The 23592-nt window shown below is 41.9% G+C and overlaps 1 protein-coding gene across 4 annotated transcripts in view; it reads right to left on the bottom strand.

Moving 5' to 3' along the window:
• glra1 (glycine receptor, alpha 1) overlaps positions 1-23592 on the bottom strand; it is a 119396-nt gene that overhangs the window by 56162 nt on the left and 39642 nt on the right. For all 4 annotated transcript variants that reach the window (XM_084009747.1, XM_084009748.1, XM_084009749.1 and 1 more), the window contains one exon: positions 446-513. In XM_084009747.1, the coding sequence (XP_083865873.1) occupies positions 446-513 (68 nt within the window). The remainder of the gene's footprint in view (positions 1-445; positions 514-23592) is intronic.

The raw sequence follows: 23592 nt of genomic DNA, 5'->3' as shown, positions 1-23592 counted from the left end.
AAACAGGCACAAACGCAGCGCCGCCGCGTTGTTATGCAAATGGATGCGGCCGTGATGTGCTCTTTCAAATGAAGTGTTTGAAATGGGAGACAAGCTCAATGAGGCAGAGGCATTTCTAAACACTCGCAGGGCAGAAGGCTTTTCATTTTTCAAAGGAAAAATAAAAATGAAACTTTGGATGTGCTGAATATCAGTGCCGCCATTTCAATTAATCACATTTTTCAGGGCAAAATTACCCCAGCCAAAATGCAGTTGAGACGAGATGTGAAATTTTCCATTAGCCGCCACACCACAGACACACACACACACACACACACACACACACACACACACACACACACACACACACACACACACACACACACACATGAGCAACAAATGAATACCAGCAAAATCTCCACATGGAGCTGTATAACAAAGTGGCATTAAGGATAATTGAGCTTACCATTGTTGTTTCAGCGATGGACCCAAAACTGTTGATAAAAATGTTGCAGGTTACGTTCACGGGCGGACCTGCAGAGATGGAAAAGAGAGGGACTTTTAAACAGCCTGCATGACATAAAATGTTACCTAAATAAAACACGTCCAGAGATGAAACCGAAGAAGACGGTATTTTCTGCAGAACTTAAATGTTAATTGTCTTATTTCTGATCCGACACGCAATCAATTATGAACTTGACATCTAGTGTGATAATGAGGCTAAACTGACGGTTGGTTTTCACTCCATTTATCAGTCTGACGTTGTGTTTGTGCTGTCGTTGGGAAAGAGGGTACGTTTGCTCGGAGCGGTTCATATCGATTGAAGAAATATACCAATTTCAAGCTTAATTGATCTGTTTTTTTGGCCACTTGGCCTCTGATAGATTATCACCTCATATAGCAGTTAGAGTGAACATAGAAAACAGTTGCCTGAGTAGAAATCCAGTCACACAGAAGAACATTATCACTACATTTCAATCCTGTCTCCGACAAAATGATGTTTCCCAACAGCTACACTGCAATTTAAATATACAGTACTTATATAATATATTTTCTCCTGGATTAAGACCACAGATTTAAACAGCTGACAAATATCAGTCCAATATCTCTCTTTAGCTGCTAAGTCCTCTCCAGCTAGTCTCTAGCCCCCTTTTTCACTGCCTTTTTGTTGCAGGAGTGTCACCCTTTTTTTCCGCAACGTCCTGAAAAAAGCCTTCTGACTCTTTTTACTGAAACCACAAATACATTTGCAGGCTGTAAAAACAGAACAATGAGCTGAAAGACGTTCAAAATAATATATACAGTAGCTCTGAGAAGACCAGCTGAGCTGATGATAATTCTGTTGTTGTGACACTTTTCATATCACATAGTCATTTGATCCATTGTTAACATAAAGATGCAGCTTTATGATATATTTCTGTTATCGCTACATCAATCTCCTCCATGCTTGTTGCCTTTTTGTGACTATTACTCTGGCACAAGACATTAACATCCCCTTCTGAATCTTGACTACACAACTCTGGTTGGCTTAAAAGGAGAAGCCAATGGAAACAATTGGAGATTTGGAACTGAGCAGCCCAGAGATACAGGCTTCTGAAAATGCTGTGCTAAAGATCAAACAGTCAAATATACCATGAATAACCTCTTTACGATATTTTTATTCCAATTCCTTTCATTCCTTCAGATCAATTAAACCTTAACAGCATTTCCATATTGTGTGTATGAGAAGTGAATGTCTTGTGTATTGGTGTGCTTCAGTCGCTGTTGGTGTGAGGCCGGTTATTCGCAGAGAAGCTAAAGTGAGTCGATGACAGAGAGCAGAAGGTCAACAAAGTGAAATGACTTGAGCCTCCGCTGTGGACCGAAATACTCCGACGGCGACCGACCTGACGACAGCAGAGAGTTTGCTCAAGAGTCGCTGAGGAGGAAAGCGGGTAAACGTCGCATTACAACTTAAGAAAACTAGAAACTCAATTTGACTTCCCCTTCGAGACTTAAACAGGACTGTAGGTCAAACTCAGAGATATCAATACACACACAGTGTCATTTCAACGGAGCTCATAAGGAAAAAAATAGTTCCCACACTGTCGATGCTGCGTTGAGGTTGTGTTCAGATGAGGAAGTCAGAGTGGAAGTAAATAGCGGGGGCCTTTTGTGGCCGCTCCATTGATTCGCTGCATTACCACCTTGTACAAACACAAATGCGATTAGGTGGCAGTGAGGAGGAGCATGGAGGACGGCCAAACACACCTCCATCAGCGAGTGGACATGATATTGGCTTAAAGAGTAAATCACAGGGAGTGACCTCTAAACGCTTCTTACCCGGGCGGTCGCCGGTTTGATGAAGACAGAGTCGACGTACCCAGTTAACTGCAGAAGCAACACACCTGGGAGGAAGTCGTACAGTCGGTGTTAGCACGGGATCTTTGTCTGTTTGCTGAGGAGACGTTCAATCCATGGAAGGGATCCAGGAATGTTAAAATACACTGTTTTTGAACATTTTTTAACAAAATTGTATCACTGGTTTTTAAGTCTTTGAAGCTGTCTCCACTTGTTGACACCTTTTTTGAAAGAAGCTTTTACCTCCGACCTTGCTCAGAAGAAGAGTGTTGTTTTTCCTCTCTCTCTCAGCACTTATCAGAAAATGAAGTGGGCCGAGTGGAAGCAGGCCATAATGAACAGCAACAATCAAAACACTCAGAAAGGGCTCTATCATCCGTTTATGTAAAAACCACCCACTGTTTGCAAAGATTCAGGAAATTAAAAATACACAAAATTCTTAATACAGTTATATCATTCATCGTAAAAGCAGCATCGTTACAAACTAATGGTTCTCCATAATAGTTCCTATACATGCATCTCAACATCGAGAACGCATCACTTCTCAACAACACTTTGGGGTACAAGGTGTCAAACCCCGGTCTCGTGGTTGAAAGTCCTGCGTTGTTGGCCAACTATAAGTAGTCTTTCTCAATATTTAACACTACGTCACTAGCCCTGGACGATGCATATATGTCAATGCATTCTGTTTCTGTGTCAATGACAAAGGATCCTAATTCATTTTCCGTTGGCATTGTTTTACTGCTGAGCAACACTAAACAATTTGTGTCCCTGAACACGAAAAGAAGAGATTGTGTTCTGTGACTTTGTGTTCTTTCACAAACTGCCGTGAGACTGGGATGGCACTTTTCATGTATATAAATATATTAAAATATGCATGCAGAGAGCCATTATATGATCTTTAATAATGACAATGTTGCACACGATCTTTAGATAACTTTTTATAATGTGATTACTGTAATATTATATTTCATCAGACCTTTTGTGGTACTACTTATGCTGGATTACAGGATGTATTTTTAACAAACCAAGAGGCTGCACGAGAGTCACATTCTTACACATGCTCACGTAACTTAAGGTCAAAACACACACACACACACACACACACACACACACACACACACACACACACACACACACACAAAACACGGATACAAAGGTTGTGTTTAATGTCCCTGGCTGAATTCAGTGTCTAATTCCACTCGCCGGCGGCTAGCTGCGAATGAAGGAAGGGGTCTGGATTACTTTGATGGCCAATTACTCTCCCTGTCACAATCTGAGGACTGCTGGAGGCCACTGGGGAGGAATATCATCAGAGAGTCATTCACTCACACACACACACACACACACACACACACACACACACACGCACGCACACAAGCATGCAACTGTGGTTAAACCGTAGAGTAGAATCATAGGGTTGAAGATGCACGGTTCAGAGGGAAAAAATCATTAAAGCTAGCCGGAGGCGGTCGCTCCCTATACGTGACTTAGATGTACAGCATCTAATTAGAACAAACAATAGATTACTCACAGGACTGCGTGAGGTAATAAAGATGGAAGAAGAAAAAAGGTCAGATATTAAATCAGCCAGGTTTTTGCTTCCAGTGCAGCAAATGAAACAGGATGAAATGAGTTTGTTGCACAGGAGCTGAAGAGAAATAGCTGCATAGCTGCGCAGCTCAATGACACTTAAACTGCCGGGATTAGAGGCTCAATTACATCAAAGGGGAACGATAACCGATGCCTCGGCGATGGGAACTCTGGGAGCCGTGTGGTGTAAAAGTCTAAACCCACAAACACTTGCAACATCTACGTCATGTGTACGTCATCAGAAAGTGGGGAAACCAAGCATGGGTTCTTGTCCGAAAAAGTGAAATGAAATCAAAATGACAGCTATAACAGCTTCAACTCTACTAGAAAGCTTTCCACAAGTTTTAGGAGTGTGTTTATGGGACTTTTTGACCATTCTTCCAGAAGTGTATTTGTGAGGTCACACACTGATGTTGGACAGGAAGGCCTGGCTCTCAGTCTCCACTCTAATTCATCCCAAAGGTGTTCTATCTGAGGTTAGGACTCTGTGCAGGCCAGTCAAGTTCATCCACACCAAACTCTCTCATCCATGTCTTTATGGACCTTGCTTTGTTCACTGGTGCAGTCATGTTGGAACAGGAAGGGGTCGTCCCCAACCTGTTCCACAAAGTTGGGAGCATGGAATTGTCCAACATCTCTTGGTATGCTGAAGCATTCAGAGTTCCTTTCACTGGAACTAAGGGGCCAAGCTCAGCTGCTGAAAAACACCCCACACCATAATCCCCCTCCACCAAACTTTACACGTGGCACAATGCAGTCAGACAAGTACCGTTGTCCTGGCAACCGCCAAACCCAGACTCGTCCATCCGATTGCCAGATAAAGAAACGTGATTCGTCAGTCCAGAGAATGCATCTCCGCTGGTCTAGAGTCCAGTGGCGGCGTGCTTTACACCACTGCATCCGATGCTTTGCATTGCACTTGCTGATATGCAGTGCAAGTGTTGCAAATAATATTTTTTAAATTCGTTTTTTACACATTTTTGTATTAACCTTTTATTTAGAATTTAGAGAAACTACTACCAATTACATATTTAATCATTATTTTTTAACTAAAATTGAATATCATGATCCCTTTATTTGGCTCTAGAGGAATTGAAACTGGATGATACAGACTGTATCTAAGAAGTGGACGTAATCATCTTGATGTCACCAGTTGGTTTGTTGACTAAGGTTTTGAAGCCTTGAGTATGGCATGTTGGTCACCTTGGTTTTTGGCCGTTACTATCTTGTGGAGGCGTGGGGGTTTTTGCAACCAGAAGTGACATGAGAGTGTGGAGCCGAATGCAGAATAGGACATTTTTAAGAAACCAATTGACTCACAAATTAACTTTAATGAAGTAAAAACACCCTATGAAAAGGTTAAAGTTGTAATATGGAAACAAGTCTATTTGACTCTAAATGAACATCATGCTGTATTGAAAAAAACATCACCTCATGTTTACAATGTTAACTGAGATAATAAAAATTAGAAGTAGTTAGAAGAAGTTTCTCATTGACTTCTATACAATCAGACTTCTTTTTACAACCAGAGGAGTCGCCCCCTGATGGCCAGAAGAGAGAATGCATGTTTAAGGCACTTGAGCATTGGTAGCACAGACTCAAAGATGCCTGCTGTAAACACACTTGAAGAAAAATGGACTCTAGGAACGTCTTCACCACCTGACTGTATCCCTCTGATGGATACGGCCTCGACACACCAAGTGAGCACAAGCTCCGATATGTCTGATATGTCATCAGAGGGTTTATCCATAAAGCAGCTAGTATTACATTATCACTGTTTTTGCTCGGAGTGGCTTTCCAGGCCTAACTCAAGTCCTCTGACACATTTCCTCTGCATCCTGGCTTTGTTCAAAATCCCTCCTTCAAAGTCCTCTCGCTGCGTGGCAGGAGGGAGGCGAGCGGAGGGATATCATAATTTGTCTTCGTTTGATGTCCATTGCAGCGCGTGATGCAAAAGAAAAAAGAGAGAAGAAAACCTGAGGAGGAGGAGGAGGAGAAGCTAATACCCCTCTGAAAAGCTCCTCCTTCTGCTTCTCTCCCCCTTTTCTGCCACAGCGCCTCGTTTAATAACCACCCAGAGAAGCAGAGAAGGAGAGAGAGACAGTTCGCTTTATAGCTTTCCAATAAAGACAGAAGACGGGGGCGCAGTGGAAAGAGACGGAAAAGGAGAAGGAAGCGACAGCTCATTAACTGTCATGGAGGACAGGCTGGCAGTGTGACTCACAGGCTACCGTAGATGCACACATCTATTTGCCCACACACACACACACACACACACACACACACACACACACACACACACACACACGTCTGTACTTCCATACAGTACTTGTAAGGACACTCCATGACATAATGCATTCTCAATAGCCTCTTGTATGACATGAAGAATTCTCAGTTAAACCTTATTTAAGGAGATTTAGTTTTCATATTATCCCATCCTCTCTCATTATTATATTTAGTTGGTTCAGGTATTTTTTGCCATATGTTTCAGTATTTCTATTCACAGCCTGTTCTCCTTAAAATTAAGTTCCCACACAACTAAACTGCATTGTGAATTACGTTTCGGGGGAAAGGTATTTTGTGGTGGATTTCGGTAGCTCTTGACATATCACAAATGAGTTTCTCCATAATTCTTGGCCAAATGCCCGTTCACTTGACACTAATATTATCACAGGGCCTGTTTGTTTGGTGAAATGTTGTAAGTGGTTTGCAATGAAACATGGCTGATTCACAAGGGATTAAGTTCATAGACAAACCACCACAATAATGACAAATAACTGTTTCTCCAATGATACACACCTATATATTTTCCATTTATGCTAAAGTGTTCAGCTATGCAGGTGATAGGGTGCATGCATGGAACACACACACGTGTTACAGCTCACACAAAACACACATTAACACTCATTAACATAGCGTCTTGCACGAATACATACTGTCCACATGCCTCGTTGCCTTTTAACCTTTTGCAGCTGATAATATTTAATTATGTTGCACGCGGTCCTTTTGACCTCCACATGCATCCGACGTTTGTCCCTGCTGGCCACCGTACAGCCAATCGGACAAATCAACTGCCTGGATGATTAAATGTTGAAATGTGATTTGGACTTTTTCTGCTCTGCCTATATTTCATAAAGCTGCACTGAAAATGGAGAGGGTTTCATATTCTCATTAACAATGTATATTAATTATTTAAACTATTCTGTGAATGTTCTTGTGAGATACATTTCTGCTCTACCAGCCGTTGGCATGTGAACTAAAAAGTTAATTTCACTGCATCACACACACAGACACACACACACACACACACACACACACACACACACACACACACACACACACACACACATGCTGAGGAGGCCTGCTGAGGTACATCGGCACAAATAAATCCCCCCCGTTCAACCGAACTCCACTTTCATTAAAAACAAGTGACAACAGCAATAAAGCAGGATGAAACAAATGGCTGAGCTCGGCCTCTCGGCACCACAGCCAAACGAACAAACACTGAACAGTCCCATCGCGGCTCGCGGTGTGTGATGCCTCTGTGTGATCACGCAGTAAACCGTTACCAACTATTCGTACAAGTCTGTGGCTGCTTTTCAAAATAAGACTCCTTCTCTGTAAAGCATCTGAATGTACTTTTCAGCAACTGGGGACGGTAATGTCCACAAACAGTCGCAACACGTTCTCGCCTGCAATTTGTTGCCCTACGATCCAAGTTATTATGTTCCACGAATCCTCTAGTGTCAGTTTGGACCAACGCAGTCTCAGAACAGTTTGTGAAAAATCTTTTCAATGTTTCATGTCGTGGTTTGTGTACATGGACATGAATTCAAAGAAATGTTTCGGTGTTTCTCAGCACAACTTCCAAACTAATGTTTTACAGTTTGAAGCCTCATTCGTGTCTACACCATTGTTTTGTTTTTTTGTTTGTTGGGAGAGAGCGGTCAAACTGGTCTTGTGTGTCCACCATGAATAATGATCCCAATTGACTTTCCAATGATATTGTAACAGTGGTCTCCTGGGTGAATGTCTTGTGTTTGTTTGACCCGTCCATCCTACGTCAGTTTCTGTGACTGCCTAACGATGACGTGGATGAGTTGCTTTAAATGCTATTTTCCAGCTTTGGCTGCAATAATCATATTTAGGATTTCTTTCATGCAGAAAGAATGAAACATTTAAATAATTAGATGGGACGTTTACTGTCTGTATTACTGCAATATGAAAAAAATTGCTAAATCAAAATAATCCAACAGGAGTAATGGTGGTGCATCAGGGAAATATCTAAGAGAATTAAAACAGATGGATAGCTCCCATTTTAAGGATTTGTTTGCAGTAACATATATACTCCAAGTCTCTTCCTCAGAGTTCGGAGTGGCCATCTTAAATATGATTATGGAAATGATCAGCAAATATACTGAAAATGAATCTTTCAGTAAATTAAAAATTATGCTAAATCGAACTATGCAGTATATTTGGTGGGAAGTTGTAAAATACTGTATTAGAGGGAACCTCTTTACTCGCTGGCATCGATCCACCACATTGGTTCTCCGTGAAACCTTTTAGTTTTTAGAGTGTCTTGTTTGCTGGTCATCATCATCTGCTCATTTTTCACCTCGGAGCCGAACTGACAGGGAGGAAAGAGTGTTTGGTGCTTATCCAGGAAGTAGAAGTAGAGATCTAAATAGAGATGGTATGAAGATGACAGCCTGATAAACCTGCCAGGGAAGTGCCTGTAATTGCCTTTTTAATGATTAATAGTTGGGCAGAATTTCTGCTCCACCCCCCCCCCCCCCCCTTCAGCAGATTCAAAGCTTTTTTTTCCCAGCGTCAACTTAACATCCCGTCCTGGTTTTTATTTTTAAACTGATAGTGGAACAAGCGGCGAGCTGCCAGCTGAGGATGTGAGGTGTGGACTCCAGACAAGAGACATGTTTTATCTTCTCTGTATCCACAGTAGCATTGCTAAAACTTGGCAACTTGGCATAACTTTGGTTCGGCGCCTCCAATCCTTCTGTTTCCACTGAAGCCAATCTCATTACACTTGTATCCGATGATGACATCGGAAGGTTTGGGATTCAAACAGCTGACGCTACGTCCACCAAACGCCATATGTTGGGATGGCGTCCAAAAAGGCTGCAGCAGTGTTTGCCGATAGGTGCCAATGTTGTGGTTGATTTTCTCATCCAACAATACCGAGTTGATGCCTGAAGTCAATATGTTACCCTCAATTTCAACAAGCTTGCTGGACCGTAACGGACCAATCACAAGAATAAGTATGATGTTTCTCTTTTAACTGAAACAGCAAACAGAGGACACATGCATCCTTCCAGAGAATTTACTGCTCTGCTTCAAGCAACGACACATCATCTTCTAAGCAGCAGTGTGACTGGCTTCCACGTCAAAAAGTTTAAATCTAGTGATTCATGTACATGGATGTTGTTGTGGAAACCAAGGTGTCGAACAGCAGTCTCGCAGGTGAAAGTTCTGTTTGTTTGACTCGTCGCCTCATCATATTTATTACTATATCACTACTTCTGGCCGTTGCATAGTAACGTGGATGTGTTCAGTGTATGTGTCCACCATGAAAAAGGATCCCAACTGACTCTCCATTGGCATCATTTTCATATTAAGGGACACACACAAAATGACAATGACCACTCATTAGGTTTATCAAAATCATCATGATTGTACTAAACCTAACTTTACATAACTACATGAACAATAGGTCCAGGTCAATGATCCCTTAACACTCAGGACTCGTGGTCTCAATGTTGTTAGTGTGCATCACAATGTTTAAAGGCAGGACTTGGTGCCTTGCTGCACAAAGCCTTGGGCTTCACTTCAGAGACCAGGGTTCACTTCAGAGACCAGGGTTCACTTCACATCCAAAACCAAAAGTCAATGTTTGCTCCCTTTGGACTATGAAGACAATCTTTCCATAAGCAGATCACACCTCAAAGGAATACTTCACCCATAAAATGGCTGTTGTGTGTGTCAATGAATCACCCAATATTTCCTTGAATTCTTGAAGAAAACTTTTTTTCTCACATGCCAATGAAGAATAAACACAGGGTGAGTAATTGATATACACATGACTATGTTGTGTGTGAATTATTCCTTTAAGCATTTCAGAAAAAGCTCATGTGTCATTTTGGAATCAACATACTGTATTTGTCATTTTAGGCCCGATATTTTTTTTAGATATATGATACAACATGTCACTTGAATGCACAACAACACAGAGATCTATAGTTTGTGTTTGGTTTCCAGCCAAGTCCTTGGCTCACAAACATACTCTTCTTGCCTCCTCACCGACCTCCAGCAGGGCTCCGAGGTCTCAGCAGCATCATACCATCCTCCAGCCTACGGCGGTGCCCTGATCCCCATCTGCCAACAATGACTCAGCCAACAACAGCTGCCGGACATCCTCACCAACACAACTGGCCTCAGCACTGCGGCGCTGGAAGTGCTCACAGCTCACTTCCTGCTGAGGACGGAGGCAGCACGTTTTGATGATGTTGTTTTGTTAGTTCTCTTTGAATACCTTGACATTATGAATAACAATAAAGATTTCTGTGTAGATGTGTAGTTCATTCTGTCATACCAATATAATTGTATCTCAATTTAATTGATGCAACAGCGATAGCATTTACTATCTTTAGTAGAAAATTGATAAGATATTACAGAATTACTTTAGATTGGTAATCATGCTGCTATTGCTGCATGCCAATTTTGAGATTTAACATTTTTGAAGAGTAAGGTTAGAGAAAATGGAATTGAATAAAAACGCCTTCAGTCTTTAGCAGCCTGGTGTCCACGGCGTCTTGATACAACACAAAACCCCCTTTTGAGAGACCATCAGAATGTAGTCCATACTCCCACAACGAAAGAAAACAAAGTTTATTTGTTGTCACACCATAATTAGTGACTTGTTGTTAAAAAATAAAGAGATAAAGATGAAAAAAGGACATTGCTGGACATTAAGACAGCCAGTCTCTACCAATGAGGGGTCCAGGTTAGGCCCGACCACACACCTCATGCTTCCACAAGAAGGAAGTAGAGGTGGTACAGCAGGGTATGCTCCATTATAAGGCCTTAGGAGGCTTGTAAAACACAGGTATCTGGAGGATTATCTTGGCCCCGCTCTCAATTCCTCCGCTCCTGAAGCCCAATTTGCGCTACTCTAAGTGACACCTCAGCGCAGCGGCGGCGAGGCCCAATATATTCACAGCAACAAAAGGCAGAGAGCTAAACAAAGCAAAGGGAGGCGACGTGGAGGAAAGGTGGCCAGCTACAAGTTATGTGAATAATCCTCTGAATTACGCAGGATCGCCTCTTTTGCAATCGAGCTGCCTTCAGCAAAAAATACTACAATGGCTGTGAGACATTAAATATTTATAGGGCTTGGTCTGTGGGCGCTATGGTCCGGGGAAAGCAGTTTTATTTTTTATCGCAGTAATATATATTACCCACACATGTCCGTGGAAGCTGAGGAACACGGCTCAAGCACTGAGGGCGAGAGAGTTTGACAAAGAAAGAAAGAAGAGTGAGAGAGACGTAGAGGGTTGTTTCTCTTGCGTTTTTCCCTCCATTATGTCTGGACACGACAGCTCAGTGTTCATTTGGTTCTTATCCTCCATGCATAAACATCAGAGCTGAAATGCCAGCGAGAGAGAACAAATGGTTCCCCTGGGAACTTTTAAGCATCATAAATCTCCAGCCTCGATAGTGAAACAGTGAAATAATGAACATTTTTCAAACACTGGGAGCTTTATATCCCTGGAAGTTACTCAGCTCAACTTTTAAAAGAGTTGGCTAAAAGTCATAAAAATGATTCTTTGCTCAGAAGAAAAAGGGGCCTTCAAAGTCTTTTTACATGCAGAGTGTGTGTGTGTTTGCAGATATGTTGGCAGCTTTACTTTTATACTACTTTCTCTAGAACATTAAACATCTGGATCTGTAGCGGTCAAAGGTATGAGGGCACATCTCCTTCTAAAGCCACACACCAGTCTGGTTTCCTAACATTTACATTTTGAGGGAAACATATTTTTTCATGGATTACGTTTGCTCCTGACAAAATAGTTTCAAATGAGTCTGGGAATGAAGGACGGGCTGAAAAACACAGGGCTTTCACCAGGGGACAGCTGTTCCAAGTCCTTTTGTTTTAATTTCATAACATTTTAAGCCAAAACATGTCTTTTTCCTACTCAACCTAACCAAGTACTTTTGTGGTCTAAAGTTAAAACGATGTAGTTTAAAAAGTGCAGTCTCAAGATCTCTGCCAGATTTTGGAAGCTGCTGCAGAGATTTGCTCCTAGTGAACCGTCAGTGAGGTCCAACACTGCTGATCCGGTTTGGGTCCAGTTCAACCCAAAGTTGTTAGACGTTAGATACACACACCCAGAAAAACATGTTGGCATTGTACGTTCGTGCAAACCATGTTGAATGTTTCTGGACCTTTTATACTCGTCGTACTACGTTTTAATAGCGGACACTGTATATACGCAGTGACACTACATTTCAATTGGTAGACTCATTCGTGTCGTCAGTTAGGATGATTACGCTACAAAACGAACATTATGTTGAGGCAACAAAACCACTTAGTTCACTTTAGGAAAAACATCACAAAAGCATGATTTTGGGACATGATGTCGGCCTCGTGGTTGAAAGTTGATCCACCTCCATGAATAGTATTTAATGCTTCGTCACTAGCTCTGACTTTTGCTTAGTCATGTGTACGTTTTTAATATGCGTTTCCACCACGGAAAAGGATCCAAATTGATTTTCCATTTGCATTGTCTTTATGCTGAGCGACACAAAAATCATTAAAATTCATATCACTGTGCAAAAATCACTAGACTTAAATTTGGTCACTATTACTAGGACTTGTCTGGTGTATATGAGGCGTTACTTGCCCTAACCGAATGCAAAAATGTCCACATTCAACGTATCTGGGATTTGCAGATACAACATTTTTTTTCCCTAACTACGATTTATTCGTCCCTCAAATGAACAATTATGTCCCCTGACTTCCTGTTTATGCCTATGAGCAGGACTGCAGGCAGGACATAAATAGCAAGTAGAGTAACTTTCAGTGTTCCTCCTGCTGATGCTGTTTTATTCAGCGTCTCTCCTCTATTACATCCAGACACGACAACGGAGGAGGAGATAAACTTGAAGGCTGTAAAACGCCGGAGGGGGGGAACCGTCTGAAAGCTGTGAAACATTAAAGTGCTGTCCGTCTCCTCGACAATGAAACACTATTGAAACAAGACTTGTTTTTACCCCTCTCCTCTTCCTTGTGTCTACTTCCTCTGAAGTCACATCCGACACCTGAAAAAAGGACCTGTCTGCATCACAGTCTTGTGTATCTGCCTTCATTCCTATGCAGACGCCGTAGCCCGTCTCCTGCGCCGCATCCCTCTTCCTTTACACGGACAGCTCTCATTATTCTCCCACATAGAAAACACTCTACCTGGCTTCTCCTATAGAACAGTAAACCCTTTTGGCTTTAAGCGAGGAGGTAAACAGTGCCGTTGATCAGCGGCGGGGAGGGAAAAAAACACACTTGCTGTCACATTTTAATTGGAGTGGTGAGATGAGGAATAGCGGTTTCTCCCGCCGACATGTTCAACCATCCATCATCGCCTCTTCATGGAGTGAACTTTAGGGGAGGAAAAAACTTCATTTTCCTCCCCAGCGAGGAAGGAGAAACGCCATTATGATATGTTCTACTCCTCCACCTCCACTTCCTTCATCTCTCCTTCACCCGCTCTGTGAATCCATCTCTTTCTCTTTTCATTCCTTTCTTTTCCTGCCCCATTGTCACACTGCCTCTCGCTTCCCCTCTCATTTGTATTCTCTCTTTCAGCCACAGGGTGTTCAAGTTTCATTATGAGATGAAATGTATTCAAAGTGGGAGGCAGGAGAGGATGGGGAGACGGATGGATGCATGGCAGCCTGGTCAGAAATCACCTGAGGCTGTGTGTACGTGTGTGTACGTGTGTGTGTGTGTATGTGTGTGTGTGTGTGTGTGTGTGTGTGTGTGTGTGTGTGTTTCTTTGCATATTTACTCAAAATTGGCATTCATGCCTGCGAGCATTTTCAGTTTCGCTGTGTGACGTTGTGTGTGGCCTGTGTGTTTGCACTGAGAGTGTGTGTGTGTGTGTGTGTGTGTGTGTGTGTGTGTTTGCCTGTCAGCATGTGCTTGCATGTGTGCATATCCTCTCTCCCACATTCCCTCTGTTTATACATATAATCCTAGCACACACACACACACACACACACACACACACACACACACACACACACACACACACACACACACGCACACACACACACACACACACACACACACACACACACACAGTCTCATCTTGTCTTTATCATCATGGGACAGCAAACCTCTCTCTGACAAAATTACATTCCCAAACAACGCACTGCATTCTAAATTATGTTTTGAGGGGAACGTATTTTCCCTTGCAGCGTTGAACACTTGAATAATGCGGTTAATGGAAACCTAACAAAGGACAAATGCAACAAAACTACCTGCTTAGGTTTAGTTAAAACACTATGGTTTGGCTTAAATTCAAGATGGAATGAAAAATGCCTTTTTAATCCTTTTCAATTGCATCCAGGGCATAGACTGTATATAAGACATATATAAGGTGTGCTTGGTTTGGGGACTACGGTTTTGAAACCTTTTTAAAGCATTTTGGCTGTTGCCATCTTGGATTTTTGGGACTAGTGAACAAAATTGACCATATTTGGACTGTGGAGGAGCGACGGGTGGATCTGAGGAACACATGCGACTTTACAGCTTAGTGTTAAAGTCATCTTAGTAGCTAATTGCATTTGTTGCATGGTAGCTATCATAGCAATGGTAGCAGAGCCACGCAACGCCCTGGTAGTGAGCTGTCAATCACAAGGTAGCCCCGCCTAAGGATCCCCTGCTTTCTGGTCTGTTTGACTCTAAACCATAATGTAGTAAATGAACATCATGCTGGATTGAAGAAGACTTGAAACTAGAGATTGAGACTCATGTTTACAATATTTACTGAGATAATAAATCAAGAGAGAAGTAGGACCATTTTCTCATAGACTTCTATGCCAGTTGACAGAATGCATTGAATTTATGTTATTTATAAAACTTTGAAGACATGTAACAGAAAATGTGAGGAATAAAATTGGTTTCAGCCAATGAATAGATTAAAACCTCACACTGTGCATGCAACACATTATGGGTGAGACTGTCCTTGAGACATCATTTTGATTCTTTCAGACGTGTCATCCACGCCGTGGAAACGTCTGTAAATAGCTAAGTGGCTAGATTTTAATGTGGAGCTAGACGCCGGTGACAGCAGAGCAGCAGAACGGAGAGCGGAGGTGTATCGGCTCATATCTGTTGATCGGGAGCAAATACTCCTGTCGTCTCTTCTCTGTAAGCATTACAGCAACACAGCTGATGGATGTAACGCACCGAGACGTCGGCTTCAAAGCGCCGGCGTTTAGGGGGAGAGTGTACACTAACGCTTACTGGCGCTGATGAGGAGAGGAGACGCTGAGACAGACAGCAGCGTGGGCACCGTCCATACGAGGTGTAGGACTCATCATGAAACATTTAGTTAAAGAACGGATGGTGGAAGTCTCCGAGTGCACGACAAAGGACGTCTCTCTTAACAGAAATAAAAACATTTCCGCAACTACGCTCTAAGAAAAGTCCGTCATAAATATGGGCCAATGTACCGCTTTAATATGAGTTTTTTCGATATGTATTTTGAGCCCCACAAAAATTGTATTTGATTCTCAGATTAGGAGAAACCTTCCTCGCACGTTGGTGGTAGGAATAAAAACGGAATGCTTATCTGAAGTGATTTATGTCGAGGACTTAACGTGAGCTCGGTATCGTTTCAGTTGGAATGGGTCGTTGACGTTCACACATCACACATACTGGGAATGTTTTGTAGACTCAATTTTGGGCTCTATAGCAAGTTATATGGTGTCATTTATTTTTTGTGCATTTTATTTTTTGATGGAGCCGTTTGTGAATGGTAGTCTATATCGCGTAGATCTATGGAAAACGGATCTGCCAGGACATTATCTGTTTTTCTACCATTTTCTTATCATGTAATTGCTGCATAAAAAGATGAAAAAGTGTTTGAGGCTGGACTTTTCTTTTTTCCCATTGTCAACCTGCTTACGTAGCCACATCTTACTTTCTTAACAACCTTTACATAGCAGGAAAATACTGCTTGAACTCAGATCAGGTTTTTGTCTGTCACTTTCTGCTGCCTCAACATAACAATGAGCCACAGCTCCTTATAATGTGTTTGCTACTCCCACCGGGACTTGAGGATGACCACTGCATGGATCTGAGCAATGACAGACATGTAAGACATCACTTATACCTGAATGAAAACATAATAATCAGCATTAAACTCCAAATACATAAAGTGCCTTTCCCCCTGCAAACACATTGGCTTTCTCAGACAACACAGATAGTGAACTCAGTCTGCGACGAATAAGCAAGCTGCGTGCCTGGAACCTTCCAGGACTTTCCAGGCCAGGTTTTGACTGACGGGTGGACATGACAGGTTGGCAGCTGCTTGACTGCAGAGGGACAGAAATCAATAGCAGGTCTATACGGCTGCAACACGGCGACGGAGACGAGCTGGCCGCAGCTTTAAACCCACGGATTACTGAAAGGTAGCGTGTACGAGCGAGAGCTGAAGAATGGAGTATGAAAGTGAGCGGTGTGTGTTTGTGTTGGCTCTGTACACGTGTGTGTTTTTGGGAACACGAGCGTATGTGTTTGTTCGATCCTTCCCCTTTGTTCGCCTGACCGTGTGTTTGTGCAGATGGACCGTCCTCCGTGTGTGTGAGTCATCTGCTCAATAAATCAGTGTGTGATTTAGCTGTGTGTCGTGATGCTCCTCTGTTAGCTCGATGCTTTTAATCATCTTGAGAGGAAGGTAGATAGTCATGTGAGCTTAGCGGCGTCCGCCCCCTCACCTTATCCCTCCGACACTCGCATGCTCTCCTCCTCTCCAGCTCGCCGACAAAACAGGTCAACTCCATATTATCTGTAGCCCTGTTCCTATTCTCCCTCATTCAAGTGGAAATGAAAGGTTTTTATCATTTAGATATAATGTTTTCACCATTGCAGCACTCCGTCCTTTCATTTGGTTCTGCATCGGATGGGAGAGATTTTCAATTTGAACTTTCCTTGATTTCATTTGACATGTGAGCATAAGGGGTGGACCCATAATTATAGTCAAATAAAAGAGCATTTTGGATTAAAACTTGTTGAAACTTAATTAGAGACTCTGCTCTTCTACTCTACAAATGACTGAGCTGACGATGAATTCAGCCTTTAATAAATTATAATATTTAAGTAGAAAACATTTTTGTATTTAATTAAAATCCTTTCATTTATAATTCCGTCAGTCATCTTTTCACTATTTGATTTTAATATATTTATGGGACACTATGAAGTTATTCAAATCCCTCTTTTCAGTTGCCTGTTTAATGCCTTGTCAATCTATATAGGAAGATATACAAACTCAATAAATCCTATATCTAAATTGTGTTTCTGTATTTTACTGTAAGTCAAGTATATTTGACAAAGGAGAGTAATTCTTTATCATAATTAATCAATTTCTCTTAAAAAACTGAAATTGTCAAATATTTAAAAAGTGCTTTTATTGTGAATGACTTTTGTTTTGAGAAGAGCAATAAAAACAAATATATTCCCTCACATGAAGTGAGCTATGCTTCCCTTTTCTACAAAAGTACAAAGAAGAACAGCAGAGTTTGATGAAGGATCTCGCTGCTATGAATCATCATTTACGAAACATAAATCAAAAGACTTGACGTTGGTTATGATAAACATGTGTGCAGCTCTGCTGACTTTATCTTCAGTGTGAATATAGTGTTCACCTCCACATACAGTAGCTCTCTCTCTCTCTCTCTCTCTCTCTCTCTCTCTCTCTCTCTCTCTCTCTCTCTCTCTCTTCATTGCTGTGTGGCCAGAAATCTCTACTTCACTTAAATCCACCAAACCAGTTTGATTCCTTGCTATATTCTGAAGCTTTTTACAGACCCGGCCTAATTTGTTGAGAATTTTCCACCTGGCTTCATCTAATGTTAAAATTTCATCTTTTACATAATTAAACATACAATTTAGGAAATGGTTGAGGTTTAGTCTCCAATTTCTTTAAAGCACCAAATAATGTTCAAACCATCACCACCTGGTTCTCTTGTCTGATCGCACTTTAACTATAGAGGCCACATTCCTCTGTTCTTTCTGGATTGCATTGACAAATGATTTGTTTTGTCGTGTAAATATGAGGATTTGTAGGAATTTCCTTGGTGGAGGGAAGCCTCGCAAGCTTTCTGCAGAACTCCATGTTCGTATTCTAATCTTTAAAATCGGCCACTCGGACGGGTATTACAGTTTGTAGGGGGATATTCTGCTTTACATTCCCCAGAACCACACTCCAGCCTGCAGTTATCATTCTGCAGTGTTAGCTTTCTGCTCCACTGTGCAATCACATTATAAAGGTGTTCTCCATGAGACAGGCCACTTGGATAAGCATAAATCTACATAGCAGCAGATTTTTTTTCTTTTTTGCTCTCAATAAAAAAAAGGAAAAAAGAAGTAGAATAACTGCAATATGCTCCAACCTGCAGTCGTCACATTAAAGTGTCACCTCTCAGAAGCACGATGCAATCATATTACAAAGCCGTCCTCCATAGAACCGGGCACTTGGATAAGCATAAATCTACAGAGACAGATTGAATCCTCGGGCCTCTTGCACGGCACCGACGGGGGGAAGGAGAGCCCAGAATCTGTTAGCAGACAAATATCCCTTGGCCTAACATTAATCTGCATAAAGCGCCGGTGCGAGGAGGTGAGTTGTGTGTAATATGTGCTGAACATCCCGCAACAGAAGGAGGCGAGTGGAGCCTCTAATCAGGAAGAACGGCTGCTGCCGACGGCGGCCGCGGCGAAGCTTCGGGTTCCGACCTGCTGACTGGAATCTGCTGAACACGCTGGAAGAGAAATCTGCCCCTCCCTCCCCCCCTCTCTGTGTCCTATCTCCTCTCTCCTCCTGTCTCCCCGTCCTCCTACGTCTCCTCCACGATGATGGCTTCCTCTCCTCGTCGAGTGTCTGCTTCAGGATTATTTGACTTTCATTCTTTGCTCTGCCGCCGCTCTCTTTGTTTCCCCTCTTCATCTTTTCTTTCTCTTCTTTCTTCTCATTTTGTCTCTTTTCTTTAACATTTCTGCCTCTAATTTCATCATATATTCTCCATCTTTCCCTCGATGTCCTCTACTTGCCTTCAATGTTCTTTAATTGAATGTTTTGTCCCTTTTCTTCCCTTCTCTCCATAATGTAATTTCTCTTTCTTCGTGACCCTTTTCTTTGGTACTTTGTCCTTTACTTACGTTTGCCTTTCCTTTCCTTTCAGTCTCCCGTACGTCCTTTTCTCCTTTTTGCATAAGACATCTTCCCTCTCTTCCTCCTGCATTAACCTAATCCCTTTCCTCTATGTCTCCTCTGCCGTATTCCCCTCTTCCCCCCTAAAATTGACAATTCCACAAAAGGTGTCGAAAGCCGAGATTTAAAGGGACGAGCCTGCACACGGCTTTGCTGCAATAATCATCATTACCGCTTGTGATTATAGAGAGCAAGTTTTGTGCATCACTAACCATTGTTACCAGTAAAAGGCTGGAGGGTCAAAGCACAGAAGGGAAATACAATTCTCTCTTATTGCTTGCTGTGCTAAATGAGAACTATGATCAAATCAATGAGCTTTAATCTGCAGCGTGCCAACTCCTTCCTGATGAGTTGTTAGCTGTCGATAGAGAACGTTCCAGTGGTTGAGCAGCACATCTGGCAGCCATATTGCAGGTCAAATTATGTTTGTTTCTGTCAAAGAGTATTGTCAGTGTTGGTGGATTCTTTGTGACAATGTCAGATTCTCACTTAAAGTTACTGTGAGGAGCTTTTAATTGGTTATGAACATAGTGACGCCTGCCATAAGTAAACAAGATGTAAACAAATGAGCAGATAGTTATTCGTAACGACTATCAGCTCAAACTCTGGTGAAATCGGACGGGATGTCAACGGTTAACTGTTAACAAACCACGAGGACATCATTGAAAAAGATAAATGACATCAATGTTGTGGTAAAGCTCTCTGTAAAAGGAAAGTGCCTCTATTATTTCACATCCATTAGCTTTTTCTTTCATAAAAATGAACTGGTTAGTTACCAGTTAATGGGTGTCAGGCTACTGAAAGCAAAACTCCCCAGAGGAAATCATGCAGGTTCACCAGAAACGTCATCAGCTGGGATTCAGCGGGGCCTCCAGCAGCGACCAGCCCACCGCGGACGGACCCAGATCCGATCGCTGTCGCCTTCAACCTGCAGTCGGAGCTCCGGCGGGTAGTGGACAGCTCCGCGCCCTCACTGCTCCGCCGAACCTGCTGGGAGGCAACACCGACACCACGCTGCTGGAGGCCCAGGCTGTATTGTTGGGCCCGGTGCAGGGAAGGGAGGCAAGAGAGAACCAGGACCAGAACTAAACGAAGGAGACTGTCAGACCATGTTGCAGTAAAATTAGAGGTTTTCTAAAGGGAGTCTGGTGATTGGAAACACCACTGCTTTTGTCCACAGGGGCCGCCAAAATCAACACAAAGTGTAAGTTCCTCACAGTAGCTTTAACTAATCTTTCTTTATCATTTATTTCATCATTACCATGCACATTAAAGTAGGTTAGAATGTAAACTTGCCCTGGTGTGATAATAACTTTTTCCTTCTCTTTGATAAATTAGCCTCCTGGATTGTTAGCCAGGTTGATGGTTTTCTTTAGGTTCGCTGAGCTGAATAAGAAATTGTGCAATATGTGCCTGGTCTATTTAAAAAGAGAACCAGCCTTTCCAGGCCTTTAACTCTGTTTACATCCTCATGACTCCAATGATCAATATGGCAGACTAAGGAAATCAAGGGGGGCATCTAATACAGACTGTGTAGAAATGATTCCAGAGTTCAATGTTGGTTTTTGGCTCATCCAATATATCAACTTTTTGCTGCCACAATGCCTCAAGTCACCATGACAAATATTGTTTTATGAGATGAAGATTGACATCCCCTTCCTCTCTAACACATACGCAAACTCCTCGAGGCTCTAATTCTCCTCCTGCTATTTGAACATTAAAATGAGAAATTATTTCTTTATAAGCTCTGCATCCCCCCCCTGCCGAGTGCAGAGCCGTAAGTTATGCACGGCGGCAGCCTGGAAGCAGACGGGCAGCTGCCTGCTAATGTAAAACGCTGTCTCCTGTGAGGACGACAGTATTGGCCAGTGGAATAAGCTCTGGAGGTAATTGGGATCTTTAGTCTGCAAACCAACAGAGTCTCTCTCAACAGTATTAGTCACCCAGAGTAATCAGACACAAAAGGATCATATCTGCAGCGCTGAGGATAAAGCCGCTGCTGAAGTAGAATTTTTGTTTTTAATCTTCTTAAGACGAAGCAGCCTTTGAGGACTGGGACCTCCGGTGTTTCCTCAGCGCCGACGCTATAATTACAAAGGAATATTCCGTCGCTAGAAAACATTGAAATAACCTTAAACTGTGTCTAGCAGCGCTGCCCAAGAAGATTGCTCAGTGCATCACCTTTGCTGTCTGCTCCATCACCAGCAGTAATTGCCTGGAAAGTCCTGCAGCACTAATTGCAGGATGCACCACAATATGTGTGTGTGTGTGTGTGTGTGTGTGTGAGTGTGAGTGTGTGAGTTTGTGTGTGTGTGTGTGTGTGTGTGTGTGTGAGTGTGAGTGTGTGACTGTGAGTGTGTGAGTTTGTGTGTGTGTGTGTGAGTGTGTGTGTGTGTGTGTGTGTGTGTGTGTGTGTGTGTGTGTGTGTGTGTGTGTGTGAGTGTGAGTGTGTGAGTGCGTAGAGTGTTGGTGGCGGCGTCGGGGGGTTCTACCACGGCTTCCTCTCTGCTCATGTAAATTAGGGCCACACACACATTAGTAACAACTGACAGGAGCCACTGTGTAAAGGGCTCGCTGTGCTACAAGCGTTAGCATGTTAAGCTAACAAGCTAAATGGGCCGAAAGAGATTCTTCAACACGGATCAACACAGAACAATTGTGTTGCAGCGATATTCTCTACTCTACTGTATTATGTGATACTGTAGAGAACTCTACTGACCTTTATTGTACTCTGTATTATGTAACACTGTGCTGTATTCTAATGTACTCTGTACTATGCAATACTGTGCTGTATTCTAATGTACTCAATATTATTAACACTGTGCTGTATTCTAATGTACTCTGTACTGTGTAATACTGTGCTGTATTCTAATGTACTCTATACTATGTAACACTGTGCTGTATTCTAATGTACTCTTTACTATGGAAAACTGTGCTGTATTCTAATGTACTCTGTAGTATGGGACTCTGTGCTGTATTCTAATGTACTCTGTACTATGTAATACTGTGCTGTATTCTATGTACTCTGTACTATGTAATACTGTGCTGTATTCTAATGTACTCGATATTGTTAACACTGTGCTGTATTCTAATGTACTCTGTACTGTGTAATACTGTGCTGTATTCTAATGTACTCTGTACTATGTAATGCTGTGCTGTATTCTAATGTACTCGATATTATTAACACTGTGCTGTATTATAATGTACTCTGTACTATGTAATACTGTGCTGTATTCTATGTACTCTGTACTATGTAGTGCTGTATTCAACTGTACTCTGTACTGTGTAATACTGTGCTGTATTCTAATGTACTCTGTACTATGTAATACTGTGCTGTATTCTAATGTACTCTGTACTATGTAATACTGTGCTGTATTCTATGTACTCTGTACTATGTAATACTGTGCTGTATTCTATGTACTCTGTACTATGTAGTGCTGTATTCAACTGTACTCTGTACTATGTGACACTGTGCTGTATTCTAATGTACTCTGTACTATGTAATACTGTGCTGTATTCTAATGTACTCTGTACTATGTAATACTGTGCTGTATTCTATGTACTCTGTACTATGTAATACTGTGCTGTATTCTATGTACTCTGTACTATGTAGTGCTGTATTCAACTGTACTCTGTACTATGTGACACTGTGTTGTATTCTAATGTACTCTGTACTATGTAATACTGTGTTGTATTCTAATGTACTCTGTACTATGTAATGCTGTGCTGTATTCTAATGTACTCGATATTATTAACACTGTGCTGTATTCTAATGTACTCTGTACTATGTAATGCTGTGCTGTATTCTATGTACTCTGTACTATGTAATACTGTGCTGTATTCTAATGTACTCGATATTATTAACACTGTGTTGTATTCTAATGTACTCTGTACTATGTAATACTGTGCTGTATTCTAATGTACTCGATATTATTAACACTGTGTTGTATTCTAATGTACTCTGTACTATGTGATACTGTGCTGTATTCTTATGTACTCTGTACTATGGAACACTGTGCTGTATTCTAATGTACTCTGTACTATGTAATACTGTGCTGTATTCTAATGTACTCGATATTATTAACACTGTGCTGTATTCTAATGTACTCTGTACTATGTAATGCTGTGCTGTATTCTAATGTACTCGATATTATTAACACTGTGTTGTATTCTA

This window comes from Eutrigla gurnardus (assembly GCF_963514095.1).
Source record: "Eutrigla gurnardus genome assembly, chromosome: 5".
Taxonomy (NCBI): domain Eukaryota; kingdom Metazoa; phylum Chordata; class Actinopteri; order Perciformes; family Triglidae; genus Eutrigla; species Eutrigla gurnardus.
Note: the sequence above shows the minus strand (reverse complement) of the source record. Positions and strands in the feature narration are given on the sequence as shown.